The sequence below is a fragment of the Saccopteryx bilineata genome, chromosome 4, assembly GCF_036850765.1.
Source record: "Saccopteryx bilineata isolate mSacBil1 chromosome 4, mSacBil1_pri_phased_curated, whole genome shotgun sequence".
In the NCBI taxonomy this organism is placed as follows: Eukaryota; Metazoa; Chordata; class Mammalia; order Chiroptera; family Emballonuridae; genus Saccopteryx; species Saccopteryx bilineata.
In genome coordinates this window covers 164271305-164297725 of record NC_089493.1, presented here as the reverse complement: position 1 = coordinate 164297725, position 26421 = coordinate 164271305, and the positions used below count along the sequence as shown (strand labels likewise).

The window sequence follows — 26421 nt, the reverse complement described above, 5'->3', positions numbered from 1 at the left end:
TCACATGTATGGAACTGAGGCCTCTGCCAAGAGCCATGTGACGGAGCCTGGAAGCAGATCCTCTAACTAACCCGTCCAGCCTTGAGACAGCCGCCTCACGAGAGCGCAAGTCAGAACCTCATAACCTGTTCCTGGATTCCTGACCTTCAGAAACTGTGGTTAATGAGTATTTGTTTTAGCTGCTAAGTTTTAGAGTAATTCATTGTACAATAGGTAACTAATATGACAACCAGGTGACAGTAAATAGAAATGATGAGAAGTAGTTGGACCCACTATACGTGTTAAAGATAAGAATTTGGACAGGTGAACTTTGAGATGTTTAAGATATCCATGTAGAGAGAGTTTAGGGGGCAGGCAGTTATAAAAGTCCAATTCCAGAAGTCGGCATTTGGACTGTATTTATAAAGCCAGGTTAAGACTGGGAGAGGGAGTACAGCTAGAGAAGAGGCCCAGGTAGTGAGCCCTGGGGCAGGACAGCTTTCAGTGATTAGAAAAAGATGAAGGAGCACCCGTAAGGAAGACAAAAATCCAGTGTGGGGGTGTTCTGGAAGTCAAGTGAGGCACTTCCAGGAGGGAGGGAGTTCACCTGGGCACTTGGACAGTGAGGATGGTAAGAGGAAGAGAGTCCATCAGTCTGACGGAGTGGACAGCCCCCTTAACGGGGGGTGGGTAGAGTGGCCAGGAGGAGAGCTGACCAGGGCGGCAGGATGGACGTGAGGAAGGGATGACTACACCCACATGGGGATGTCTGCTGGGAAGGGACATGGAGGGAGGGTTTTTACTGGGGGGGGGGGGGCGCTATTATACTGGTATGGTTATACACTGATGGGAACCACTCAGAGGGAGTGATATCCATGGACACCTCCAAGGCTGTGACCTTCCTCTTGACGGGTGGACACATGAATGTGATGTGGGCAAGGCCCTCCTTGGTGGGCTGACATAGAAGCTACAAGGTCAGGCCCTTGGCCTAGAGCTAGTCTCCCTGCTGGGCACCGAAGGGCTTAGAGCACTGCAGATGTGGGAAAGTCCAGGAGATGTTTCATTGAAACCTAACGCTGCTGGAAAGCAAAGAAAAACAACTCTGGCTTGTTGGACTTGGTTTCATGGTGGACTTTATTACTGGGAAAAGTTAGTGAAAAAAACATTGAATTCATAAAATTTAAATAAGACAGTAAAATTATACCTTGTAGCTATAATAATCGCTATATTAATCACAAATAAGGTAAAGTCTAAATTATTGCTTAAGCAAATACTATTTTGTTAGGCTTCTGTTGCAAGCCCAAGGCAGGAAACACTGCAATTATTAGAAGTGAGCCCAATGATGTATTTGCATTTGAAGACGAAGAAAGGCAAAAAAAAAAAAAAAAAAAGTTCTGATTATGGTATCATAACATCTAACCTGAAAAAAAGCAACTTTATTAATATGTCCTGCAGTAGAGTACATTAGTAATTGTAACCATGCCTTAAAATTCTCATCTTATGCCATAAAGAGAATAACTGTTTTAATGAGTTTCATGTGGTTTCTCCCTCTCAGGTCCCTTCTAGGGACAATCCTTCTCCAAGTGCAGCCTCCTAAGACACCCAGTCTGCTTACCCTGGGTCATCTTTGGTCATTTAATACCAGCCGACCTGCTGGGACCCCAGGCTGGTGGAAGGGCCCGCCCCAGACTGAGGGTGAGTGGGATCTTCCCTTCCCTCAAGCCCTAATGCCACGTTAAAAGAATGGTGTCACAACTTGGTCAACAGTATCACTAGGAAGTTAATGTGGGCTTCTCTTTGGTTATGGAGTTTTTTTATTTTTATTTGAGCTTATAAAAAATATAGCTAGAAATGTTCCTGAATCCTAAAAGTATTTGTGACCGACTTAAACGCAAGTATGTCTTTGCAAAATTCACCACCTGGCCAGTTTAAAATCTGCCTATTTCCCTGTGGAATCTAACATCAGTGTTCTGTTTAGCAAAAACATTTGAGTGAAGACTAGTGACTGATCTTAAGAGCCCCGAGGGGAGAGGGCAGCTGGCTAGGACAGCCCTAGATGCTGTCCATGGCTCTGAACTCGCTGAGGGCCTGCACAGGGTTCACATGCTTCTTCTGAGATGCCCGTTTAATCTTGGTCTGTGTCTCGTCCTGCTTCTCTCTCTTCACCAAGGGCTTTTTCTCGGGTGCCTTCATCTTCCAGGACACAGCTGGAAGGTTGAGGGAAGCCATACCCTGAGACTTCTGGTATTTGGTAGAGGCCACATAGGATGCCTTCACCGTCTGCACCACAGCATTCATCAAGTTCTTGGCGGCCTGGATCAGGGACATGGCACTGTCCACCTAAAAGACACAAACATGGGCAGTGAGGAGCATCAGCCTGACTGCCAGCCCCATGGCTGGGCACGAGGGGAGCCCGCACTCACACTCCAGGACAGGGCCGAGTGGCAGCCCCGTTACTAACGAGCGCTCTCCCAACGGCTGGCTGCTCTTGTCCAAGTGCCCTGGCACTGCCTGTTTCAGGTCTTTTGAAGGAAGCAGGGCAGTAACAAAAATGTAAGGCATCCTCACCTTACCTGCCCCCAGCCCTACTAACAGGCTGGAGGAGGCCTGCCCTACCGTCCGAGACAGACGCTCCGCTTTCAGTCCCATCCAGGGCACTGCGGGAGCAGGTGAGAACCGGGATCAGAATGTATCAATACAACCTGCAGTTTCTCTGAAAGGATATGCTATGGGATTAGCAGAAGCCACAGGGAATTAGAGCCCAGCACACTGAGTGAGACCACCTCTTTGCCCTGCCCCAGGTGACAAGCAGCCCAGAACTGAGATGGGGAAGGAGACACCGGTGGGGGGGGGGGCGGCGGGGTATACTGCTCAGGCTCTCAGAGAGGCCCTCAGATCTGAGACAGGGAAGGAGACACGGGGGGCGGGGTATACTGCTCAGGCCCTCAGAGAGGCCCTCAGATCTGAGACAGGGAAGGAGACACGGGGGGCGGGGTATACTGCTCAGGCCCTCAGAGAGGCCCTCAGATCTGAGATGGGGAAGGAGACACGGGGGGCGAGGGTATACTGCTCAGGCCCTCAGAGAGGCCCTCAGATCTGAGAAGGCCTTGCTACATCCTCTTGGCATTTTTCGGACAGGCTAAATTCTTCTGTGGGGGAAGACACCCAGGAAGATGAAGTACCTTTTCCCAGCAGGTGGCCAGCAAGAGAGAGAAGGCCAGTGCTGCAGTGGCCCACTGCTGTCACCTGCCACCCCACGCTATACAGCTGCAGCTCATTCAGCACGGAGCGCGGCCTCTGAGGGTTCACAACGCATTTCGGGGATTTCCACGACGCCCCTTCTCAGTTCAGGGCAGGTACGGTGTGGATGTGGACCAGGGCCAGCATATTCCTTACCAACCACTTCTTTCCACAGATGAAACTTACCCCGGAGACCACGAGCTCCCCACCAAGGTTCTGCACCTCGGCCTTGACTTTGCTGCAGATGTTGAGCTGGTGGCAGTAGAGGGCGATGCGCTGCAGGTAGGCCAGCAGGTCCTGCTTGCAGGCCGAGTCTGGACACTGAGGGGAGAGCAGAGTCAGAATAGAGCATTCCAGACCTGACTCAGCACACCACTCCACGGGCTGTCTCTGATCCTCTCCGCTGGAGCAAAAGGCCGGATGGATGAGTTACCCAGTTACCTGGGGCAGTCAGAGCTCTAGGCCACCCTCTTCTTGGGCCCAGGCCCCTGGAGGTGAGAAAAAGCCTCAGCAAGCAAGAGCTTGGTCAAGAGTGCTCTTAGCTATGAAATAATCATCCCAGTAGCTCTTCTGCTCAATTATGATACACACTGCTGTAAAAACCTGATGAAAGGAGAGGCTCACTTACAGCAAAAATGGAGAGTAAATAAATCAAAGCAAAAAAAAAGCACTTGTTGGCCAGTAGAAGAGCCGGGACTCAGCACTGAGTTCTGTGAAAGATGGGGCAGGAGGGTGACTTCGAATCTTTGGCTTGAGTGGTGAGTCACTGCTGTCACTCAGCCTGGATGTGGGCTGAGAGGCTGGATACCTCAGGGAGAGAAGGGCTTACCACTGCAGAGCAGCAGGACTGAGAAACTGTGTCTCCCATAAAGTCCTAGAGCATTAAGAAAAGTTTAGACCTTCCAAGAGGTAGGAACTGCATTTTCTGAGATATCAATACAGGGGACGAGGGTGTGTGAGCCGGGGAGTTGAGAGCCTGCAGTGCTGAGCAGGCCCGACCGGGCACATCAGCCCGACTCTTCGATGAAGAAAATCCACAAGAGGGACTCACACACTGGTGTCAGCATTAGGCTGGCAAAAGAGAACTGAGAGAGAATACACAGGTCTCCAGGAAAGGCTGATTTTTAGCTCTTAAGATTTCAGGACAGACACACCTCCAGAGATGTACTCTAATGCAAAATGGGCCTGCCCCTTTAGACTTACCAAAAAGCAGCAGGAATTCAGAAATCCTTAGAAGTCTATTGGTTAGAGCGAGTTAAGAACAGTTTTTGAGATGAGTGTTGTGTCCCATGAAAATGACTGTTACTGCCGCCTCAGAAATGGAGTAGGCAGTCCCAGGACAAACCTGAAGACCCCTGGCCAGCCCGTCACTTACGTGGTCTGCGATGGTACGGCCCAGCTTGTCCATCCTGGATCCTGCCTCAGCAATTTTCTTGGCAGCACTGATCACATCTGATGTATTTTTGAGCGGTCCTTTGCCTCTGAAAAAAGAACAAAGATCATTGTATGTGAAGCCCTTCACAGCTGGCGGGGGGTGGAAAAGAGGCGACAGAGCAGCCGCCCTGCCGGCTGCCGTGCAGTGGGTGGGCTGGGCGCTGCTCACCGGGTGAAGTCAGTCATCTCCATCATGATCATGCACATCTGCTTGGCCAGCACGATGATGTCGTTACCACTGTCGTCCCATTTGGACACTTCAGCATCCAGCTTGCTCTTTTCTTCCTGGAAGCTGGCCACCTGTTCTGCAATCTTTGCTTTCTGCTCTTGGGGAAGCTGAGCCATGATGGCCTAAAATCAGAAGCACAGAAAGCTCTTACACGAAGAGACTATGACATTCTCATAGTGCATTAGCCAGAAACATTTCCACCGAGCAATCTAAGGCAAGGTAGGATAATGCTTTAATAGATTTCATTTGGCCTGAAGGGCCATTTCTTCTCGTTTGCCTGGAAGTTTACGCAGCCTGAGTTCCCGACCCACTTTCAAGAACAAGTTTTAATGTGGAAGAAAACAAGAGTGTGAGGGGTAGAAGGCTCATGTGGAAGCTTCATGCTCACACTTGCATGAGAACAGGACCTGCAAAGTTCTCTGCCTGTCTCCTGCTGTGGAGAGCGGAGGTGAGGGAGGGCTAATGCTCACAGCCCTTTCCCCGGCTGGCCCTGAACAGGTACTTCCTGTGGTCGCATTGTAGCTCCCAACTTTTCAAGGTGCATTGGAAGTGGTTTAGAACGTAAATATGAAAGGCAGGCAGAGAACCTGCTAAGGAATAGACATTTTGTGTATTTCAATGACATTTAAATATTATCAGAGCAACATCTGGAGGCCTGTTGCCCACCTCCACCCCGGGTTCCTCCCCACTCAGCTTCCTGAAGTGCTCCTAGGTGGGCCTGAAGCAGGGATGCACGCGCTGTTCAGTGATTTCTGAGACATGAAAACGAGCCAATGTAACTGACTCCTTACCCGGGCACTCTGGCCAGCTATCAGCTGATCATCTTCTGTCTGGACACTTGTCCTACTTCGGACATCAAAGTCTTCTGTCTCGAAGTCAGAATCATCCAGCTCCTCAGGAGTCTGCCACCAACACAAACCATGAGTCAGACACAACCTGGGCCTTCAGCTGGCCCAAGCCTCTTGGCCCACACTCCTGGGCCTGATGTATGAACACCCACAATTCTGGATTTTCATGTGCAGTATTCCAAACAGGTGTAGGTAATAAGCTAAAATCACTCACTATCCGTCTGAGCCCCTGCCTCACGTGGACAGCTTGTCCAACAAACACTGGGAATGGCTCCACACTTCCCAAAGAGCCTAGGGGTTCTTTCTGGGGGTTAGGGCTTCAACTTGCACCAATGAGTCAAGACGCTCTCTTTGACATAAGATTTTTACTTCTTAACGTACTTTTCCAGCCTGATTAGGTGCTGGCGCAGTTTATAGAGCACTGGATTGGGATGTGGCTGACCCAGGTTTGAAACCCCAAGGTCCCTAGCTTGAGCACGGGATCATAGACATGACCCCATGGTTGTTGGCTTGAAGCCCAAGGTCGCTGGCTTAAGCAAGGGGTCACTTGCTCTGCTATAGCCCCCTGGTGAAGGCACACATGAGAAAGCAATCAATGAGCAACTAAGGTGCTGCAATAAAGAGTTGATGCTTATCTCTCTCCCTTCCTGTCTGGCCCTCTCTCTGGCTTTCTCGCTGTCTCTGTCACACACACACACAAATGTACTTTTTTGACAGCTGCATCTAAAGACAAAGGTGAGAAGTGTCCTGGTAGAAAAGCTACTGTATTAAAAACAGAGACATTTTGTAACAACATTAAGCAGATTCTTACTTTAAAAAAAATTTTATTTATTGATTTTAGCCAGAGAGGAAGGGAGAGAGAAAGAGAGAGACAGACAGGAACATCTATCTGCTCCTGTATGTGCCCTGACCAGGGATTGAACCAGCAACCTGTGTTTCATGCCGATGCTCTAACCAACGAAGCTATCTGGCCAGGGCAGATTCTTACTCTTATAACTTTCCCACTTTATGACAAAAAGAAAAATGATACTGGGCCTTCTCTTAGGGTACCAAAGGCTGCTATAAGGAGTAAAAATAGACAATTATTTTTATGGGTTCCCCTCCCCTTGATAAAAGGAAAAGAGAGAATGAGAATGTGGCAGGTAAGGTCTGAATAAATACCAAAGGAACTGATAGGTGGTCCTAGCTCTTGGCTTTAATTATGAAATACAATTCTTATTTTGCACAACCTCTAGCTTCACATGATTAGCTCCTGACTTGAAACATAATGTCGTCTTCTGGAATTTATCAGTAATAGCAGCAGGCAGAATAGCTGGGGCTGGCTCTGGGCCCGGCCTGCCTGTGACGGGAGGGCAGGAAGCAAGCCCCACCTGCCCCAGGACTCGCTGTGAGGCTCAGATGAGAGGACGTGGAGAAAGCATCTGAGGCCGCATGAGTCTGTACATGCGCAGCGGCCGGGCCTGTCCCCCGGTGAGATAAGGTGAGAACAGCAGGGGTCACATGAGACACCAGCGAGCCACAGAGAGCATGTCAGTGCAAGATCCCGGAGTCTCTGACTAGGGAGTGCAAAACACTCCTTGCCCACTTTAATCCTTCCAGAGCTGGAAGAGAAATCGAAGCCGCCTGTCTGCCCCCAAGGGGTGGGTTCCCACAGCCCTACCTGCTCCCCAGAATGGGGCTCTGGAGTTTGCAGTTTCAGCCACTTAGATCCCTAGAGGCATTAACCTCATCTTTATCATTAAGGTTTCTTTTACTCTATTTCTAGGTGTCTGTCAGCATGGAAAGAACTCACTATCAATGGTATACGTGACCCGGGGATGTGGCCACGAGGTTTAACTCTGCATTCGGCCAGGTCTCTGCAGAACATGGGTTCTTCTTTAGCAGCAGCAGGACAGAAGAAAGCAAAAGGCTCCTCCAGCTCCCTGACCCCACCCCCAACACGTCCAGGTGACCTGCAGCCAACCAGGCAGTCCTCTAAGCAGTTCAGTTCCTCCTCACCCCAGAGCAGTACAGTCTTGCCCAGGATTTTCTATGTTGCATAGAAAACAGATCTAGCTTAATGCAGCTGCCTTAGAAACGGCCTCTAGTTTCCAGCTGACAATCCAGATTGTGCAGGCTGAGGAGTAAAAGGAGGGACAGAGTCCCCACCTACCCTGGGAGGTCTGTCTAGCCAGCCATGTAGGTATTAACGAAACTCCTCTGTCCCAACTAGACCGACAGCATAGTGAAGCAGCCACCTGTGCTGCGGGCAGGGCCCGGTCCGGGGCGTGGCCGCGCAGGCCCCATGTGGCTCATGGAGTTGGCAACCATTGTGCTCGGAACTGCGTGGGAGGGAGGTCCCTGCTGGAAAGGCAGCTGTGAGACCCAGACCGAGCGCCCAGGGGTGCACTGTACAGGGGATGGTAGCTTTTCAAAACCTGTTTATGTCAACTCAGGGGAACCTGGACTTTCTGTCCAAATGTGGGAACTGCTGCTGTCTGAGAGAAGATGGGTCAGAGGGTCATGACCCAGGGAACATGACCAGGGGCTGCCACAGTCCCTCATCCTCACTGTGAACACACCGGGGTTCTAGCATGCTGCCAGCTGCCCCGCCAAAGAGTGGGCCACTCACTCCATGAAGAATAACTTCTATCTGCATTAAGGAAATACTCTCTTCTCTGAAATTCATGGAAAAGCCTTTATTTTCTGTAGTTTTCCTCTTAACTCAAATGGAAATCTCATGTTTGTGGTGACTGCCCTAAATTAAATCAAGGCCAACTCATACTAGCTACTGTTCTCAGCCTGAGTTTGGGCTTTAACTTGCAACTAAAAGTCATTTTAGACAATGTAATTAAATATATCTCATTCTAACAGCTTTTATTTTATTTATTTTTTTTCTGTATTTTTCTGAAGCCAGAAACGGGGAGAGACAGTCAGACAGACTCCCGCATGCGCCCGACTGGGATCCACCCGGCACGCCCACCAGGGGGCAACGCTCTGCCCCTCCGGGGTGTCACTCTGTTGAGACCAGAGCCACTCTAGCGCCTGGGGCAGCGGCCGAGGAGCCATCCCCAGCACCCGGGCCATCTTTGCTCCAATGGAGCCTCGGTTGCGGGAGGGGAAGAGAGAGACAGAGAGGAAGGAGGGAGGGGTGGAGAAGCAAATGGGCGCTTCTCCTATGTGCCCTGGCCGGGAATCGAACCCGGGACTTCTGCACGCCAAGCCGATGCTCTAACACTGAGCCAACTGGCCAGGGCTTTAACAGCTTTTAGATTCATGGTTTTAATATACTGCCGACACATCTGCTGAGTTCCAGAATGATGCATTGCTCAAGTTTAGCGAAGGATAAGAAAGAGCTGTTAAAAAATCTGAAATGCAGTTACCCTTATCATCAACACCGCTTTCCGGATGTCCCGGATGCCGTCGTACACCAGGCGGGAGGCGTCGATAAACTCATTCTCATCCATGGGCTGGGCGGGGTCCGAGCTGAGGGCCTCGACGGCCGCTTCTACTTGCTCAGTAAAACGTGGCATCACTGTAGAGGAAAGAGCACGTATGACAGACCCTGCTGCCCAGCCGACCCTCCCTCAGACAGAGGCCAGGTGCACGATGAAGAGCCTCTGCTTCTACCTTTGTGAGAAGTACTTATGGTTGAAAAAAATTAAATGCCGTATTTTACAAAGACTTGAATTATCATCTTTGTCTCTGACCAGATTCTACAATATAGGATTTGAATGGTTGAGGACCTAAGGTGAGATTAATTTGAGGTCATGAATGGGACCCTCATTAATTGTGTATTTAATCACTAACAGAAGACTTTAAAAGTTCGTATTAAACAGTGTGTTCAGAATTATTCCCATCATTAATCGTGGAACCCACATGAAGGAGATATGTTTGTGGGGTCTTAATCTGGCTGACCCACTTCTTACAGGCCAGACGTACCACCAAGAATAATTCTTAGAGACCCGACTCCCGGTGGCCACTTCCCAACCACAGGCCTGGACTAACAGAGTCCCTGCTGACCTCGGGCCTAGCCCCCTGGCTGTCTCTGTGTGGGGACCACCAGGAAGGCAGGGAGCTCCCATACCTGTGTTGGAGAGAAGCTTAGTAGCTTCCAGCACCTTCTCTGTGTAGACCCCTGGCTCATAGTTGTCCATCTCCGAGGTGACTACATGAATGACCCGGGCTGCCCGGCCTCGGATCGCACCAGCTGTGCGGTCCAGCCCGTCCACATCTTTCTCTTGGAGAGCAATGACACATTTGTTCACATCTTCCAGGATGTGATTCTCTGAGGAACAAGCAAAAGGCTGAATGAGGGAGGAGGACTTCCACAAGAAGGGGACGTTTTGCCTAAAAAAAATTTTTCAATTATACTGAATATACAATAAATATTAGTTTCGGGTGTATAACATAGTGATTAGATGTTTATGTAACTCACAAAGTGATGATCCCAAAAAAGTCTCGTGCCCATCTGGTACCACAGTCATGACAATGCTACTGCCCTCTGCTGAGAGGAGGACAGTCCGTGTGGGTGGCATCATTCACTGAGTGCTTGCTTTGTGCCAATGCAGGGCCAAGAGTTTTACTGGTGTCACTTCACAGAGAGAACAGATTAACTGTCCCACAGAAACAACCCGTAATTACCTCCAAGAGTAACATTCTTCATTCCAGGTTTAAAAAAACAAGGCCCATCTTTAAGGAACAGTTGTCCCATAAGCAAAGCGGACAATTCACGTAACAAACATCAAGAACTTCTCTTTCCATTAAATAATTTCACTGACCTTACATCCAAAAAAGTCTGAACTAGAAGAAAAGGTTCACTGCAAGACTTTACTCTCCATCCCTCAGGCCTCCCTCCAGCAGATGCTGACAGCAGTCAGAATACGTCCCGGGAAGCCACACTGCCCCCGGACAGGAGAGGGCGCCAGGGAGCCTACCTGAGGGGCAACACTCTATGACTCCCTTGTGGGCTGTTGTGATATTTATGGAAATCCTTGAATTCTGTTAAGCTGACAAGTGGCTCTGACCACTCATAGAGCTGGAATTGGAAGAACCACCAAAACTTTTTTCCTCAAAGCAAAAAGCTTGACACTGGATCCTGAGAACCTCAGAGCACGGAGTTCACTCCAGCCTCACCGATATTATCACAGAGGAGACGATCCAAATGTTCAAGAGCAGAATGGGTAATAAATTACGGGCACCAAGCATCTGTTAAAATGGACACGCTCGATCTGTACGGGCAGACTCAGGATGGGAATGGGGCTGCCCTCCCTCTCCTAGAGACCACGAACAGAGAGCCGGAATGATAGGGTCGCCTGACTCCATGGGTGTTGGTGGGCAAGGAACACAAAGGGGCCCCAGCTATCACCTGGCCATTTCCTTTCTTCTGGGAAAGCAGCTTTCCTTAAGACATGTGAGAACGCTCAGAAACAGTGTCAAAGACATGCTCACCTCTTACCAAGAGAGTACCTGGTGCAACAGGTGAGACACTTGCTCCCAGTGCTGGAAGAGCCAGAACAATTGGTACAAATGTCATCTGTTTAAGAAATACATCTGGTCATTTCTCTGCCAGCTCTGCCTGCCTTATGCTTTGACATGTCATCCAGAACTAGTTCCTGAGTGAATCCCTCTTCCAAAGCCAATCCTTTCCCTCCTCAGCCCCTGCTAACACAGTCACACTATATATGACAGCGCCTGAACACCTTTTAAATACCCCAAACTCTTGAGAAAGTGGTCAAGAGATGCTACAATATTTCCTTTTATCTCAAATACTTAGTGGACCTAGCAAAGAACAGAGTCGCCGTGATGCTCTGCCTCTGGGCTTCCGGATCCCCTGTTGGCCTCAAGGCTCTCCTTTTTGGAGTTCCCAAGAGACTGCAGGCAGGGACTCTACAAGGATCGCTTTGTTCTAAAACCAGGAGTATAATGGAATAAGATGAAAAAAAAAATCATGAGAAAAATAATGTGAGATTTGGTAAAAACATTTCTGCTGGCCCTGGCCGGTTGGCTCAGCGGTGGAGCATCGGCCTGGTGTGCGGGAGACCCGGGTTCAATTCCTGGCCAGGGCACATAGGAGAAGCGCCCATTTGCTTCTCCACCCCCCACCCCCTTCCTCTCTGTCTCTTTCTTGCCCTCCCGCAGCCAAGGCTCCATTGGAGCAAAGATGGCCTGGGCGCTGGGATGGCTCCTTGGCCTCTGCCCCAGGCACTAGAGTGGCTCTGGTCGCGGCAGAGCGATGCCCCGGAGGGGCAGAGCATCGCCCCCTGGTGGGCGTGCCAGGTGGATCCCGGTCGGGCACATGCGGGAGTCTGACTCTCTCTCCTCGTTTCCAGCTTCAGAAAAATACAAAAAACAAACAAACAAAAAAACACATCTCTGCTACAAAACTAAACATATTCTTACCATATGATCCAGCAATCATACTCCTTGGTATTTATCCAAAGAAGATGAAAACTTATGTCCACATAAAAACCTGCACATAGATGTTTATAGCAGCTTTATTCATAATTCTCCAAACTTGAAAGCAACAAAGAAATCCAGATAAACTGTGGTACAGCCAGACGATGGGATATTATCTAGCACTCAAAGGACATGAATTACCAATCCATTGAAAAGACAACGGAAGAACCTCAAATGCATATTCTAAGTGAAAGAAGCCAGTCTGAAAAGGCTACACATACTACTTTATTCCTACTACAGTATATGACCTTCTAAAAGAGGCGAAACTATGGAGATAAGTAAAAAAGATCCGGGTTGCCAGGGGTTGGAGGGAGGAGGGATGAATAGGCAGAGCACAGATTTTTTTAGGGAAGTGAATTCTCTATATGATACTACAAGATGAGTCCATTTGTTCAAAACCATACACTGTAAACCACCAAGAGTGAAAAACAATGTATGTTATGGGCTTTGGGTTATTCAGTTCTAACAAATGTGCCACTGTGTGGGGGATGTTGAAAACAGGAAGGCTGTGTAATGTGTGGAAGCAGGGATTAGATGGGAAATCTCTATCTTCATTTTAATTTTGCTGTGAAGCTAAAATTGCTCTGTCTTTAAATATTAATATAATAAAATATCTCTCCTAGGAAAGTCAGAATATAGTTAAGAATTCCTATTACAAAAGAGAAGAAAAATGAATGACCACAATATAGCTAAGAAGACCATAATTTTGCATCTATTAAATCAAATATTAGATTTATTAGGGTTTAAACTGTTGAGGTATTGAAAGAGAACACTTCGGGAGATGACATCAGAGTAATGGCAGGGTAGGAAGCGATACCGATAAATCTCCCCCAAAACTCAACAAGATCTTCAACCAGAAACAGAAAAACCTATCCGCAATACACCCAAAGGTATGATCGAGCAAAAAATTGGCTAAATATATAACCAAACCCCGAAGGAAATAGGGAGTAAGAAATGCTCTGCCTTCCTCACTAACCTAAACAGGGCGGCTTTCACTGGAAACTGAGAATATAGAAACTAAGGCGGGCAAAGGGGGTGAATAGATCCAGGCCGCAGCACAAACGGCCGAACTAGGCAGTGGCACGGAGATCCAAGCCGAGGAAAAACTGTTCCTGTGACAACCTGGGCAATACAGCTAACACTCGCGCCAAACCCAGACAAAGAAAGACAAGTGGGGCAGCCATTTTAACCGATCTCCTGGTCGGCGCATGCAGATAGTGGGCGAGAGATTCCTTCCAAAGCCCCGGGAGGGAGCGCCCCTGTTACCCCACAGAGAGGCAGAGTCAGAGGCCTTTGTGTGGGCCTAAAGCCTCCGGGCTGCCCCAGCACCCTGGGAGAGCCGCACACGGGGAGGGAGTGAGAACTAATTCCAACGCTGGACTTTTCCGAATGGGCGGGGTTTTCACTCAGAGGGTGAGGCCGCTGGTCTGATATCCTGGTCTGCGTGTGCAGATAGTGAGCGAGAGATTCCTCCGAGTGCCTTGGCAGTGCCTGCCCGTGTTATCCCACAGAAGGGCAGAGTCAGGGGCCTTTGTGTGGGCCAAAAAGCGGAATCTCGGGCTGCCCCAGCGCCCTGAGGGAGCCGCGCATGGGAAGGGAGAGAGAGCTAATTCCAACGCTGGAACTTTTCAGTGTGGGCAGGGGTTTTCACTCAGAGGGCAAGACTTCCGGCTTGACATCCTGGTCTGCGCACACGGAGAGTGGGCAGGAGACTCCTCCCAGCACCTCGGGAGTGGGAGTCTGTGTTGTCCCACGGAGGGGCAGAGTCGGGGGCCTTTGTGTGGGCCATGGGCAGAGTCTCAGGCCACCCCAGCGCCTTGAAAAAGCCGCACACGGGGACGGAGTGAGAGCCAATTCCAACGCTGGAACTTTTCAGTGCGGGCGGGGGGTTTCACTCAAGAGGGCGAAACTTCCGGCCTGACATCCTGGTCTGCGCGTGCAGATAGTGAGCGAGAGTTTCCTCCAAGCGCCCCGGAAGTGGGTGCCCGCCCATGTTACCGACAGAGTGGCAGAGCCAGAGGTCTTTGAGTGGGCGGAAGCCCCGCCTGATTATGCTAGCGGCTCTGACTGACTGAGCCTTACCCAGAGCCCTGCGCTCAGTGGGAATAGAGTGGGGGGTTGCCAGCTCTTTGAGCCTCTTACTATCCAGGCAGAGGCAGCAGCAACCCCATAGCTGGATTATCAGGCTACTAATTGAGGAAGGAAAGACTAGGAGAGAGGCTCCAGGAACACGGACTCTCTCACTGTTGGAGCCTATAAATGCTAATGAGCCTCGACTGCCAATGAGACTGAAGCACAATACATGACATCGCCATAGAGACTTATCAACTGCAAACCTCTACCTGAGCGTGCCAAAGGGGCAGAACCCAGGGTACAGAGTCACCGACCAGGAAGAGGGAGAGAAAAGAAAAAGCAAGAAGATAACCTCTCAAAATCAAGAATAATCCGCAGACTTTATAACCTATCGCATTTTATTATATTTGTTTGTTTCTCTTATCTTCATCCTTGATTGTTTTTTTCCTCCTCCAATTTGGTCGTTTAATTCTCTACCAGTCTTACTCTCTCCTCTCCTTGAACTACACTACCCATAAGTGTTACATCTCCCATTATCTTTTCTTTCCTCTTCCTTTCTCTCTATGAGGGTTGCACTCCAAAACCCTTAACTCTCTCTCTCTCTTTCTTTTTTCTTCTTTTAGTGGTTCCCTCTTTTTTTCTCTCTCTCTCTCTTTCTTTTCTCCCTCTATATTAGTTTCTTCCTTTCTCCTTTACGTCTCCTCTCATTCAAACCTCAATAACGAACAAATTATCTTATCTGGGACTCAAACTTATGTTTGTGGCATTTTGGGGGGTTTTTACTTCACCTTTTTAAATCACTAGCAGTGCTCCCATCCTGGGCTCTCCATTTTATCAAGCTCTTGTTCCACTAAATACAACAGTAATTTTTTAATTTGTCCCCCCCTTTTCCTATTTCGCTCTTATTCCTCTCATCATAACTCTTAGTCAACCAACACATAAACGCAAATCATTTTATTCTTGATCCAAATTTTTTCATTATTTGCTTTTTGTGGGTCAATACCCCCCATTTTTTTATTTTTTTTATTATTTTTAAAAAATTTTTTTCTTGCCCCTTTATTACTTTTCCCCAATTCAGGCCCTCCATTACAGGCATTGTTTGTTCTATTAAATACAATATAATTCACAGTTCACCACAAGATTTTCTCAAGAAAGAGGGGAGAGGAGAGGAGAGGAAAAAAGGAGGGGGGGAATAATTTCCTTTTTTTAATTTTTATTTTATTTTTATTTCATTATTAATCTTTAAAAAACTTTTTTCGATTTATTTTTTTAACTTTTTATTCTTTATTAAATCTCATTAATACTATCAACAAAACCACCCTCAGATGCCATTAAGGAAGAGAAAATCGAATATCATGGATACAAAAGAAAGAGAGGTAACACAGATAGATGAGGAAAAATCTATGGAGAAAAAATTTAATATATTGGAAACCTTGGAGCTAAATGACAGAGAATTCAAGATAGAAATCCTAAAAATACTCATAGAGATATACAAGAAAACACAGGCAATTTAGGGAGCTCAGAAAACAACTCAATGAACACAAAGAATATATGTCCAAGGAAATTGAAACTATAAAAACAAATCCAACAGAGATGAAAAACTCAATTCACGAGCTGAAAAACGAGGTAACAAGCTTAGCTAATAGAACAGGCCAGATAGAAGAGAGGATTAGTGAAACAGAAGACAAGCAACTTGAGGCACAACAGAGAGAAGAAGAAAGAGACTCAAAAACTAAAAAAAAATGAGATAGCCCTACAAGAATTATCTGACTCCATCAGAAAGAATAACATAAGGATAATAGGTATATCAGAGGGAGAAGAGAGAGAAAATGGAATGGAGAACATACTCAAACAAATAATAGATGAGAACTTCCCAAGCCTGTGGAAAGAACTAAAGCCTCAAATTCATGAAGCAAACAGAACTCCGAGTTTTCTTAACCCCAACAAACCTACTCCAAGGCACATCATAATGAAATTGGCACAAACCAATGGCAAAGAAAAAATTCTCAAGGCAGCCAGGGAAAAGAATAATACAACATATAAAGGAAGGCCCATTAGATTATCATCAGATTTCTCAGCAGAAACTCTACAAGCTAGAAGAGAGTGGACCCCAATATTTAAAGTCCTGAAAGAGAGGAACTTTCAGCCACGAATACTATACCCGTCAAAGCTATCCTTCAAATATGAAGGAGAAATAAAAACATTCACAGATACAGAAAAGATGAGGGAATTTATCATCAGAAAACCCCCACTCCAGGAATTACTAAAGGGGGTTCTCCAATCAGATACAAAGAACAACAACAACAAAAAAACAAAGCCACAAGTAAAAGCTCCAAGAAGAACACAATAAAACCAAATTTAAACTGTGACAACAACAAAAAGAAAGGGGGTAGAGGATGGAGATTAACAGTAGCAAAGGATGATGGAGTGCAAAAGTACTCACAAAATAGTTCGCTACAATGAACAGAGTAGGAACCCTTTTCATTACTTAAAGGTAACCACCATTGAAAAAACCACCACAGAAGCACATGAGATAAAAAAGATAGCAACAGAGGAAAGATGTATGGAATACAACCAAATAAAAACAAAAGATAGAAAAACGAAAGAGAAGGATCAAACAAGACACAAAACTAACAGAAAGCAATCTATAAAATGGCAATAGGGAACTCACAAGTGTCAATAATTACACGAAATGTAAACGGATTAAACTCACCAATAAAAAGACAAAGAGTAGCAGAATGGATTAAAAAAGAAAATCCAACTGTATGCTGCCTATAGGAAACTCATCTAAGTAACAAGGATAACAACAAATTCAAAATGAAAGGCTGGAAAACAATACTCCAAGCAAATAACATCCAAAAAAAAGCAGGCGTAGCAATACTCATATCTGATAATGCTGACTACAAAACAGCAAAAGTACTCAGAGACAAAAATGGCCATTTCATAATGGCTAAGGGGACACTGAATCAAGAAGACATAACAATTCTTAATATATATGCACCAAACCAAGGAGCACCAAAATATATAAGACAGCTACTTATTGACCTTAAAACAAAAACTGACAAAAATACAATCATACTTGGAGACCTCAATACACCGCTGACGGCTCTAGATCGGTCATCCAAACAGAGAATCAACAAAGACATAGTGGCCTTAAACAAAACACTAGAGCACCTGGATATGATAGACATCTACAGGACATTTCATCCCAAAGTGACTGAGTATACATTTTTCTCCAGTGTACATGGATCATTCTCAAGAATTGACCATATGTTGGGCCACAAAAACAACATCAGCAAATTCAGAAAAATCGAAGTTGTACCAAGCATATTTTCTGATCATAAAGCCTTGAAACTAGAATTCAACTGCAAAAAGGAGGAAAAAAATCCCACAAAAATGTGGAAACTAAACAACATACTTTTAGAAAATGAATGGGTCAAAGAAGAAATAAGTGCAGAGATCAAAAGATATATACAGACTAATGAAAATGACAATACGACATATCAGAATCTATGGGATGCAGCAAAAGCAGTGATAAGAGGGAAGTTCGTATCACTTCAGGCATATATGAACAAACAAGCGAGAGCCCAAGTGAACCACTTAACTTCACACCTTAAGGAACTAGAAAAAGAAGAACAAAGACAACCCAAAACCAGCCGAAGAAAGGAGATAATAAAAATCAGAGCAGAAATAAATGAAACAGAGAACAGAAAAACTATAGAAAAAATTAATAGAACAAAGAGCTGGTTCTTTGAAAAGATCAACAAAATTGACAAACCCTTGGTAAGACTTACTAAGGAAAAAAGAGAAAGAACTCATATAAACAAAATCCAAAATGAAAGAGGAGAAATCACCACGGACACCGTAGATATACAAAGAATTATTGTACAATACTATGAAAAACTTTATGCCACTAAATTCAACAATCTAGAAAAAATGGATAAATTCCTAGAACAATACAACCTTCCTAGACTGAGTCAAGAAGAAGCAGAAAGCCTAAACAGACCTATTAGTAGAGAAGAAATAGAAAAAACCATTAAAAACCTCCCCCAAAATAAAAGTCCAGGCCCTGGACTATACCAGTGAATTTTATCAAACATTCAAAGAAGACTTGGTTCCTATTCTACTGAAAGTCTTCCAAAAAATTGAAGAAGAAGCAATACTTCCAAACACATTTTATGAGGTCAACATAACCCTCATACCAAAACCAGGCAAGGATGGCACAAAAAAAGAAAACTACAGACCAATATCTCTAATGAATACAGATGCTAAAATACTAAACAAAATACTAGCAAATCGAATACAACAACATATTAAAAAAATAATACATCATGATCAAGTGGGATTCATCCCAGAATCTCAAGGATGGTTCAACATACGTAAAACGGTTAATGTAATACACCATATCAACAAAACAAAGAACAAAACCCACATGATCTTATCAATAGATGCAGAAAAGGCTTTCGATAAAATACAACACAATTTTATGTTTAAGACTCTCAACAAAATGGGTATAGAAGGAAAATATCTCAACATGATAAAGGCCATATATGATAAACCATCAGCTAACATCATATTAAATGGCACTAAACTGAAGGCTTTCCCCCTTAAATCAGGAACAAGACAGGGTTGTCCACTCTCTCCACTCTTATTTAATGTGGTACTAGAGGTTCTAGCCAGAGCAATCAGACAAGACAAAGAAATAAAAGGCATCCATATTGGAAAAGAAGAAGTAGAGGTATCACTTTTTGCAGATGATATGATCCTATACATCGAAAACCCCAAAGAATCCACAAAAAGACTACTAGAAACAATAAGCCAATACAGTAAGGTCGCAGGATACAAAATTAACATACAGAAGTCAATAGCCTTTCTATATGCCAACAATGAAACAACTGAGAATGAACTCAAAAGAATAATCCCCTTCACAATTGCAACAAAAAAAATAAAATACCTAGGAATAAACATAACAAAGAATGTAAAGGACTTATATAATGAAAACTATAAACCATTGTTAAGAGAAATCGAGAAAGATATAATGAGATGGAAGAATATTCCTTGTTCTTGGTTAGGAAGAATAAATATAATCAAGATGGCTATATTACCCAAAGCAATATACAAATTTAATGCAATTCCCATCAAAATTCCAATGATATTTTTAAAAGAAATAGAGCAAAAAATCATCAGATTTATATGGAACTATAAAAAACCCCGAATAGCCAAAGCAATCCTAAAGAAAAAGAATGAAGCTGGGGGCATTACAATACCTGACTTCAAACTATATTATAGGGCCACGACAATCAAAACAGCATGGTATTGGCAGAAAAATAGACACTCAGACCAATGGAACAGAATAGAAAGTCCAGAAATAAAACCACATATATATAGTCAAATAATTTTTGATAAAGAGGCCAAGAACACACAATGGAGAAAAGAAAGCCTCTTCAATAAATGGTGCTGGGAAAACTGGAAAGCCACATGCAAAAGAATGAAACTGGACTACAGTTTGTCCCCCTGTACTAAAATTAACTCAAAATGGATCAAAGTTTATCTAAACATAAGACCTGAAACAATAAAGTACATAGAAGAAGACATAGGTACTAAACTCATGGACCTGGGTTTTAAAGAGCATTTTATGAATTTGACTCCAATGGCAAGAGAAGTGAAGGCAAAAATTAATGAATGGGACTACATCAGACTAAGAGGTTTTTGCTCAGCAAGAGAAAGTGATAACAAAATAAACAGAAAGCCAACTAAATAGGAAATGATATTTTCAAACAACAGCTCAGATAAGGGCCTAATATCCAAAATATACAAAGAACTCATAAAACTCAACAACAAACAAACCAACAATCCAATAAAAAAATGGGAAGAGGACATGAACAGACACTTCTCCCAGGAGGAAGTACAAATGGCCAACAGATATATGAAAAGATGCTCATCTTCTTTAGCTATTAGAGAAATGCAAATCAAAACGGCAATGAGATACCACCTCACACCTGTTCGATTAGCTATTATTAACAAGACAGGTAATAGCAAATGTTGGAGAGGCTGTGGAGAAAAAGAAACCCTCATACACTGTTGGCGGGAATGTAAAGTAGTACAATCATTATGGAAGAAAGTATGATGGTTCCTCAAAAAACTGAAAATAGAACTACCTTATGACCCAGCAATTCCTCTACTGGGTATATACCCCAAAAAATCAGAAACATTGATACGTAAAGACACATGCAGCCCCATGTTCATTGCAGCATTGTTCACAATGGCCAGGACATGGAAACAACCAAAAAGCCCGTCAATAGACGACTGGATAAAGAAGATGTGGCACATATACACTATGGAATACTACTCAGCCATAAGAAATGATGACATCGGATCATTTACAGCAAAATGGTGGGATCTTGATAACATAAGAAGTGAAATAAGTAAATCAGAAGAAAAACAGGAACTGCATTATTCCATACGTAGGTGGCACATAAAAGTGAAACTAAGAGACATTGATAAGAGTGTGGTGGTTACGGGGGGAGGGGGGAAAGGGAAAGGGAGAGGGAAAGGGGGAGGGGGAGGGGCACAAAGAAAACTAGATAGAAGGTGACAGAGGACAATCTGACTTTGGGTGATGGGTATGCAACATAATTGAAAGACAAGATAACCTGGACTTGTTGATCTTTGAATATATGTATCCTGATTTATTGATGTCGCCCCATTAAAAAAATAAAATTATAATTAAAAAAAAAGATTCGTAAAAAGAAAAAAAGAAAAACACTTACTAAATTTCTCACATAAACAAATTTTAGGGGGGGATATTTGAACCAATTATAATAAATGCAACACTCTGCATATTAATATTAACTAAACATAATGGTACTGTGCCTGCCCACCTTACTAGGCCTTGAGTTAAAATCTTTTTTATTTTACCAAATCTAACATTTTACACTTGTATGTCACTAAGGAAAGGAATAAAAAGGAAATAAAATATAACTAATGAACTGATGTTTTCTCATATCACTGGTTGTTAAAGATCCATCCCTGTTTCAGGATTATTAATATGGGGGTGTGATGGGGGAGCACATCTTAGAATCAGTGAAGAATGCATTCTTTTGTTCACAAAACAAAGTGGCCTAAACTCCCACCAAGGATTTGTTAGCCTTCATCTAAATACCAATGTTTTTTTTTTGTTTTGTTTTTTTTTTTTTTTTTATTTCTGAAGCTGGAAACAGGGAGAGACAGTCAGACAGACTCCCGCATGCGCCCGACCGGGATCCACCCGGCACGCCCACCATGGGGCGACGCTCTGCCCACCAGGGGGCGATGCTCTGCCCATCCTGGGCGTCGCCATGTTGCGACCAGAGCCACTCTAGCGCCTGGGGCGGAGGCCACAGAGCCATCCCCAGCGCCCGGGCCATCTTTGCTCCAATGGAGCCTTGGCTGCGGGAGGGGAAGAGAGAGACAGAGAGGAAGGCGCGGCGGAGGGGTGGAGAAGCAAATGGGCGCTTCTCCTGTGTGCCCTGGCCGGGAATCGAACCCGGGTCCTCCGCACGCTAGGCCGACGCTCTACCGCTGATCCAACCGGCCAGGGGCTAAATACCAATGTTTTTAAAAATCAATTTAGACCTTGAATTCATACTGCTTTTCTTCCAGATCAACCCAAACCAGGGTAAGGTTTGTTATTCTGCAGCAACAAAGGAAGCTGTCAGTTTCAGGAAGCTAACTCAAGTAGTGTCCTCTGCCCTCACTGAACAGCTAGCTGTGTCTAGGAAAGTCTACCACACCCGGACCACAGCACTGGCTCTGTTCTCTGCACTGGAGCCCTACGGGAGAAGTGAGTTTCCGCAGGACGTGTGCAAACACCGGAGGGTTGGAGGCACCCGCACGAACTTAAACCATAAACTACTTAAGCTTTAACTGAAATTCCCAGGAAACTCAGCATGTGTCCATTATGAATAGACACACCATTAATATCCATTCAAGACTCTGTTCAGTACAGTCTGTCTTTCCTTGTAGGAGCTTCTAAAAGGGAAAAACTATCATACACATACAATAGTCTGTCTACAAAGGGATATTATGGACAGTATTATGTGTTTTTCATTCGGAAACTTTTCTTAGTCTGTCTCTATAGATCTAGCTCATCTATTTTAATGGCTGTGTAGTAGTACCCTCGTGAATTGATGGAAGGGCCATAATTCATTTATCCAGCCTTCTCTTACACATTTTGGTTAAGTGAACATCCTTGTACAAGTATTTTGGTAAACATTTGTGTACATGTCCCCAGGGAAAGTTTCTAGCAATGGGATTACTAAATCAAAAGCATTTATGTTTGAAGTAGATGTTTGGTGCCTAATTGACATCCAGGAACCAAGCCAACTGGCATTCTCCGAAAAGGATGCATAAACTTATACTCCAGCCACAATGTATGACAGGGCCGTTCTGCATGCCCTTTGCTCTGCATCTTTATTGCTGCAATCTTATGCACACAGAGAAAAAAAACATTCAAAGGTTATATAAAGGGCTTAACATAGAACAGGAAAAATTCTAAGTGCTTAACAATTTCAATTAATTAAATGTTAGCATTTCTTTTTTTAAAAAAATCACTATTAATTCACAAGGAAACTGGGGCAGAGAAGTGTTGAGTGACTCGCCTGCGGTCACACAGCTAGGGGGCAGGGGAGTCAAAAATCAGTTCACCACCACCTAGGACCACCTCCTCAAAAGACAGAAAAGCTTCAGTTTTGCATTTCTGCTATTAAACACAAAAAACAAAAGTTAGGTACAATAATCATTTTTTTTTCTTCTTTTCTGAAGCTGGAAACGGGGAGAGACAGACAGACTCCCGCATGCGCCCAACCGGGATCCATCCGGCACGCCCACCAGGGGTGACTCTCTGCCCACCAGGGGGCGATGCTCTGCTGCGACCAGAGCCACTCTAGCATCTGGGGCAGAGGCCAAGGAGCCATCCCCAGCGCCCGGGCCATCTTTGCTCCAATGGAGCCTTGGCTGCGGGAGGGGAAGAGAGAGACAGAGAGGAAGGAGGGGGGTGGGGGGTGGAGAAGCAAATGGGCGCTTCTCCTGTGTACCCTGGCCGGGAATCGAACTCGGGTCCACCGCACGCCAGGCCGACGCTCTACCGCTGAGTCAATCAGCCAGGGGACATTAATCATTTAATATCCTCCAAATCAGACCAACTTCTTTGGGCACACTGATACATAACGAAGAAGAATACACATAAGCACTCTTCTATGTTGCCCCAAAGCACCTAATGCAATATATTATTATGTTTCTAAGAGCATGTGGTGAGGAAATGCAATACACCAATTAGAACCACTCACATCTTTAAAATTAAATAAGGAACCAAAATTTCCACATATAAGCAGAGTAAACAAATGAGAAAGTAAACTGCCATTTCCATGGAAAATGTTTGTCATATAATATTCAAATGAAATCCAAGCAGTCTTTATCACTTGGATAAATTTCAGACCACCATCCTTAAGTGATCAGCCAGTGTAATTATATCCATGGTTTGCTGAATGCTCTCTAGCCTTCTAGTCTGTTGCCAATATTTGCAAGGCAACATTATATAAATAGAACAGCTTGGGGAAAAGAAGTCCTCACTCCCTCTTCTTGGGGTGGCATACATGTACCTCTATTTTCTAGTGCCACTGTCTCATATTTGCTATGCAGTGACTCAAGTTCCCCCTGCCCTGAGGATTCAGAAAACACTGGCAACAGGGTCTTGGTAGTTTCACCAGATTATACACAAGACGACCACTACTTTCTGAGCTACAAATTTAGGATATGCCTTGTAATAAGCATGAGGGAACTTCTGTAACCAATGGAACAGAACATCCAGGAACAGAAAGACAGCAGCACAGGGTCCTGGTCCTCTCAATCCTGTTCCCTAAATGGCCTCCCTTTGGACAGGCTACAGCAAACAGCCAGGCCCCATGGATTCCAGTGTTGGAAAGTCGTTAGTGGAGCCCGGCTTGTGGTGGTGCAGTTGAAAGTGTTGACCTGGATGGAACACTGAGGTGACTGGTTCAAAACCCCGAGGTCACTGGCTCGTCAGCATGAGCTCACTGGCTTGAGCAGGGGAATGGTCCACATGATCCCAAGGCTCGTCAGCTTGAGCCCAGAAGGTCTCTGGCTTGAGCAAGGGGACACTGCATGACACCAGTCAAGGCACGTATGAGAAGCTCAATGTACAACTAAAGTGAAAGTGACTATAAGTTGATTCTCACCCTCTCTCATCCCCTTTCTCCCTTCCGGTTTTTCTCTCTCTCTCTCAAAAAAAAAAATCATTATTGAAAAAGTCCACAAAAACTCTCACACTGCCAAAGGGCCCAAGGCCCCAGAACACAGTAGAGAACCCCCACTCCAAGGAGTCAGGCAGCGTTCTCACTTACTTGGCAACATTTCTGAAGCCCACCGACCTGAAGCCAGACCTCGTGCTGGGCACTGCTCGGTGGCACCTCTAAGAAACACACCTCCCTGATGGGACTACGGAGGCACCAGGGTGTGGAAGAGCAAGAGGACACTGGCCGGGGGCAGATGAGGGTGAGGCCAACACATGGCATCTTATCTAAAGACTGCCCCTGCCTGCTGCAGGTGACGCCTGCTGTCTCCACAGTGCACACCTAGAGATGCCGAGCTGCACAAGGACCAAGAACTGGGGACCAGTGGGGACCTGCCCAGTTAAAAGTGAGGTTCCTCTCGAGAGCCAGCCAAGACTTCCCTACTGAGGCTCTGAGGCTGTGTGTCCCATGAGATGGAGAGATATCTCTAGCCCCCCCCCCAAAAAAAAGTGCTACAGCTTCCATGCTGAGGTAAGGACATGAAGGTATAAAGGAATCTGAACGCTAAAAATTAACTGGTTAATGCAGAATTCTGCAAAGGTATTTGCTTGTCTCCTTCCTTCATCCTAGGCACCTAAAAAGCACATCATAAAAATCAGAGGAATTGTTAAATCTGTGGCAAAACATTAGAGGAACACACCAGGATAGACCTCTAAAAGTCAAATGCTCTGAAACCACCACTTTCTGACTAAAAGAATTGTTCTGTGAGCCCTGGCTGGTTGGCTCAGTGGGTAGTGTGTCAGCCTGGTGTACAGACATGCCGGGTTCAATTCCTAGTCGGGGCACAGATGAAAAGTGACCATTTGCTTCTCCCCTCCTCCCTCTACCCTTTCTCTCCCTCTTTACCTCCGTAGCCAGTGGCCCGGTTGATTCAATCATCAGCCCCAGATGGGGGTTGCTGGGTTTATCCACGTCAGGGCACATGTGGGAGTCTATCTCCCCTCCTCTCACTTAAAAGAAATTGTTCGCCCTGGCCGGTTGGCTCAGTGGTAGAGCGTCGGTCTGTCGTGCAGAGGTCCCGGGTTTGATTCCCGGCCAGGGCACACAGGAGAAGCGCCCATCTACTTCTCCACCCCTCCCCCTCTCCTTCCTCTCTCTCTCTCTCTTCCCCTCCCGCAGCCGAGGCTCCATTGGAGCAAAGATGGCCCGGGTGCTGGGGATGGCTCCTTGGCCTCTGCCCCAGGCGCTAGAGTGGCTCTGGTCGTGACAGAGCGACGCCCCGGAGGGGCAGAGCATCGCCCCCTGGTGGGCGTGCCGGGTGGATCCCGGTCGGGCGCATGCGGGAGTCTGTCTGACTGTCTCTCCCCGTTTCCAGCTTCAGAAAAATACAAAAAAAAAAAAAAAATTGTTCTGTGTTTTATATGCCTACATAAAAACTGTCTAAACTCCTTTCCATTAAGTCAACCCTTATACATTTCACATTTGCATAAAAATGGAACATATTAGACAAAAGTGTGCCTGCCTATTCAAGAATTTGATTTCTCTTTCCCATTCTTCTGTTTTATGTCACATACCCTAAAGACACTGCCTGGATCCCACTCACCATGACTGCAGAATCCCTTCTGTTCTCTGATTTGAAGAACAATGCATGAGAGACACTGGATTCTCTTACACTTGCTGTAAACTGAAAATCCCTTGAGACCAAGCCTGAGTTATACCCATCCTAATCACAAGAAGAACGTTCAGGAATGGCACAGCTGTCTTCAGAGGGGTGCTTTGCGCTGAGATTTCAGAATCTGTCGTTTGCTTACAACTGTGTGCTGTGATATGGAATGTTTTTCTCAAACATATGAAAAAGAATAATTTAGTACTTCATTGGGAAAAGAACGAA

General features: G+C 45.4%; 1 protein-coding gene and 1 non-coding gene across 3 annotated transcripts in view; one reads left to right on the top strand and one right to left on the bottom strand.

The window, feature by feature from the left end:
* Nucleotides 1–1095: 1095 nt before the first annotated feature.
* The window catches only part of CTNNA1 (catenin alpha 1), a 236885-nt gene continuing 211559 nt past the window's right edge, over nt 1096–26421 (bottom strand). For both annotated transcript variants that reach the window (XM_066272607.1, XM_066272608.1), the window contains exons 12-18: nt 9797–9997; nt 9093–9244; nt 5674–5784; nt 4823–5004; nt 4595–4700; nt 3406–3540; nt 1096–2319 (exon numbers count right to left, since the gene is read on the bottom strand). In XM_066272607.1, the coding sequence (XP_066128704.1) occupies nt 2032–2319; nt 3406–3540; nt 4595–4700; nt 4823–5004; nt 5674–5784; nt 9093–9244; nt 9797–9997 (1175 nt within the window). In that variant the 3' untranslated portion in view covers nt 1096–2031. The remainder of the gene's footprint in view (nt 2320–3405; nt 3541–4594; nt 4701–4822; nt 5005–5673; nt 5785–9092; nt 9245–9796; nt 9998–26421) is intronic.
* TRNAD-GUC (transfer RNA aspartic acid (anticodon GUC)) lies at nt 25558–25633 on the top strand. Its single transcript has one exon. It is a non-coding gene; the product is annotated as a tRNA-Asp (tRNA).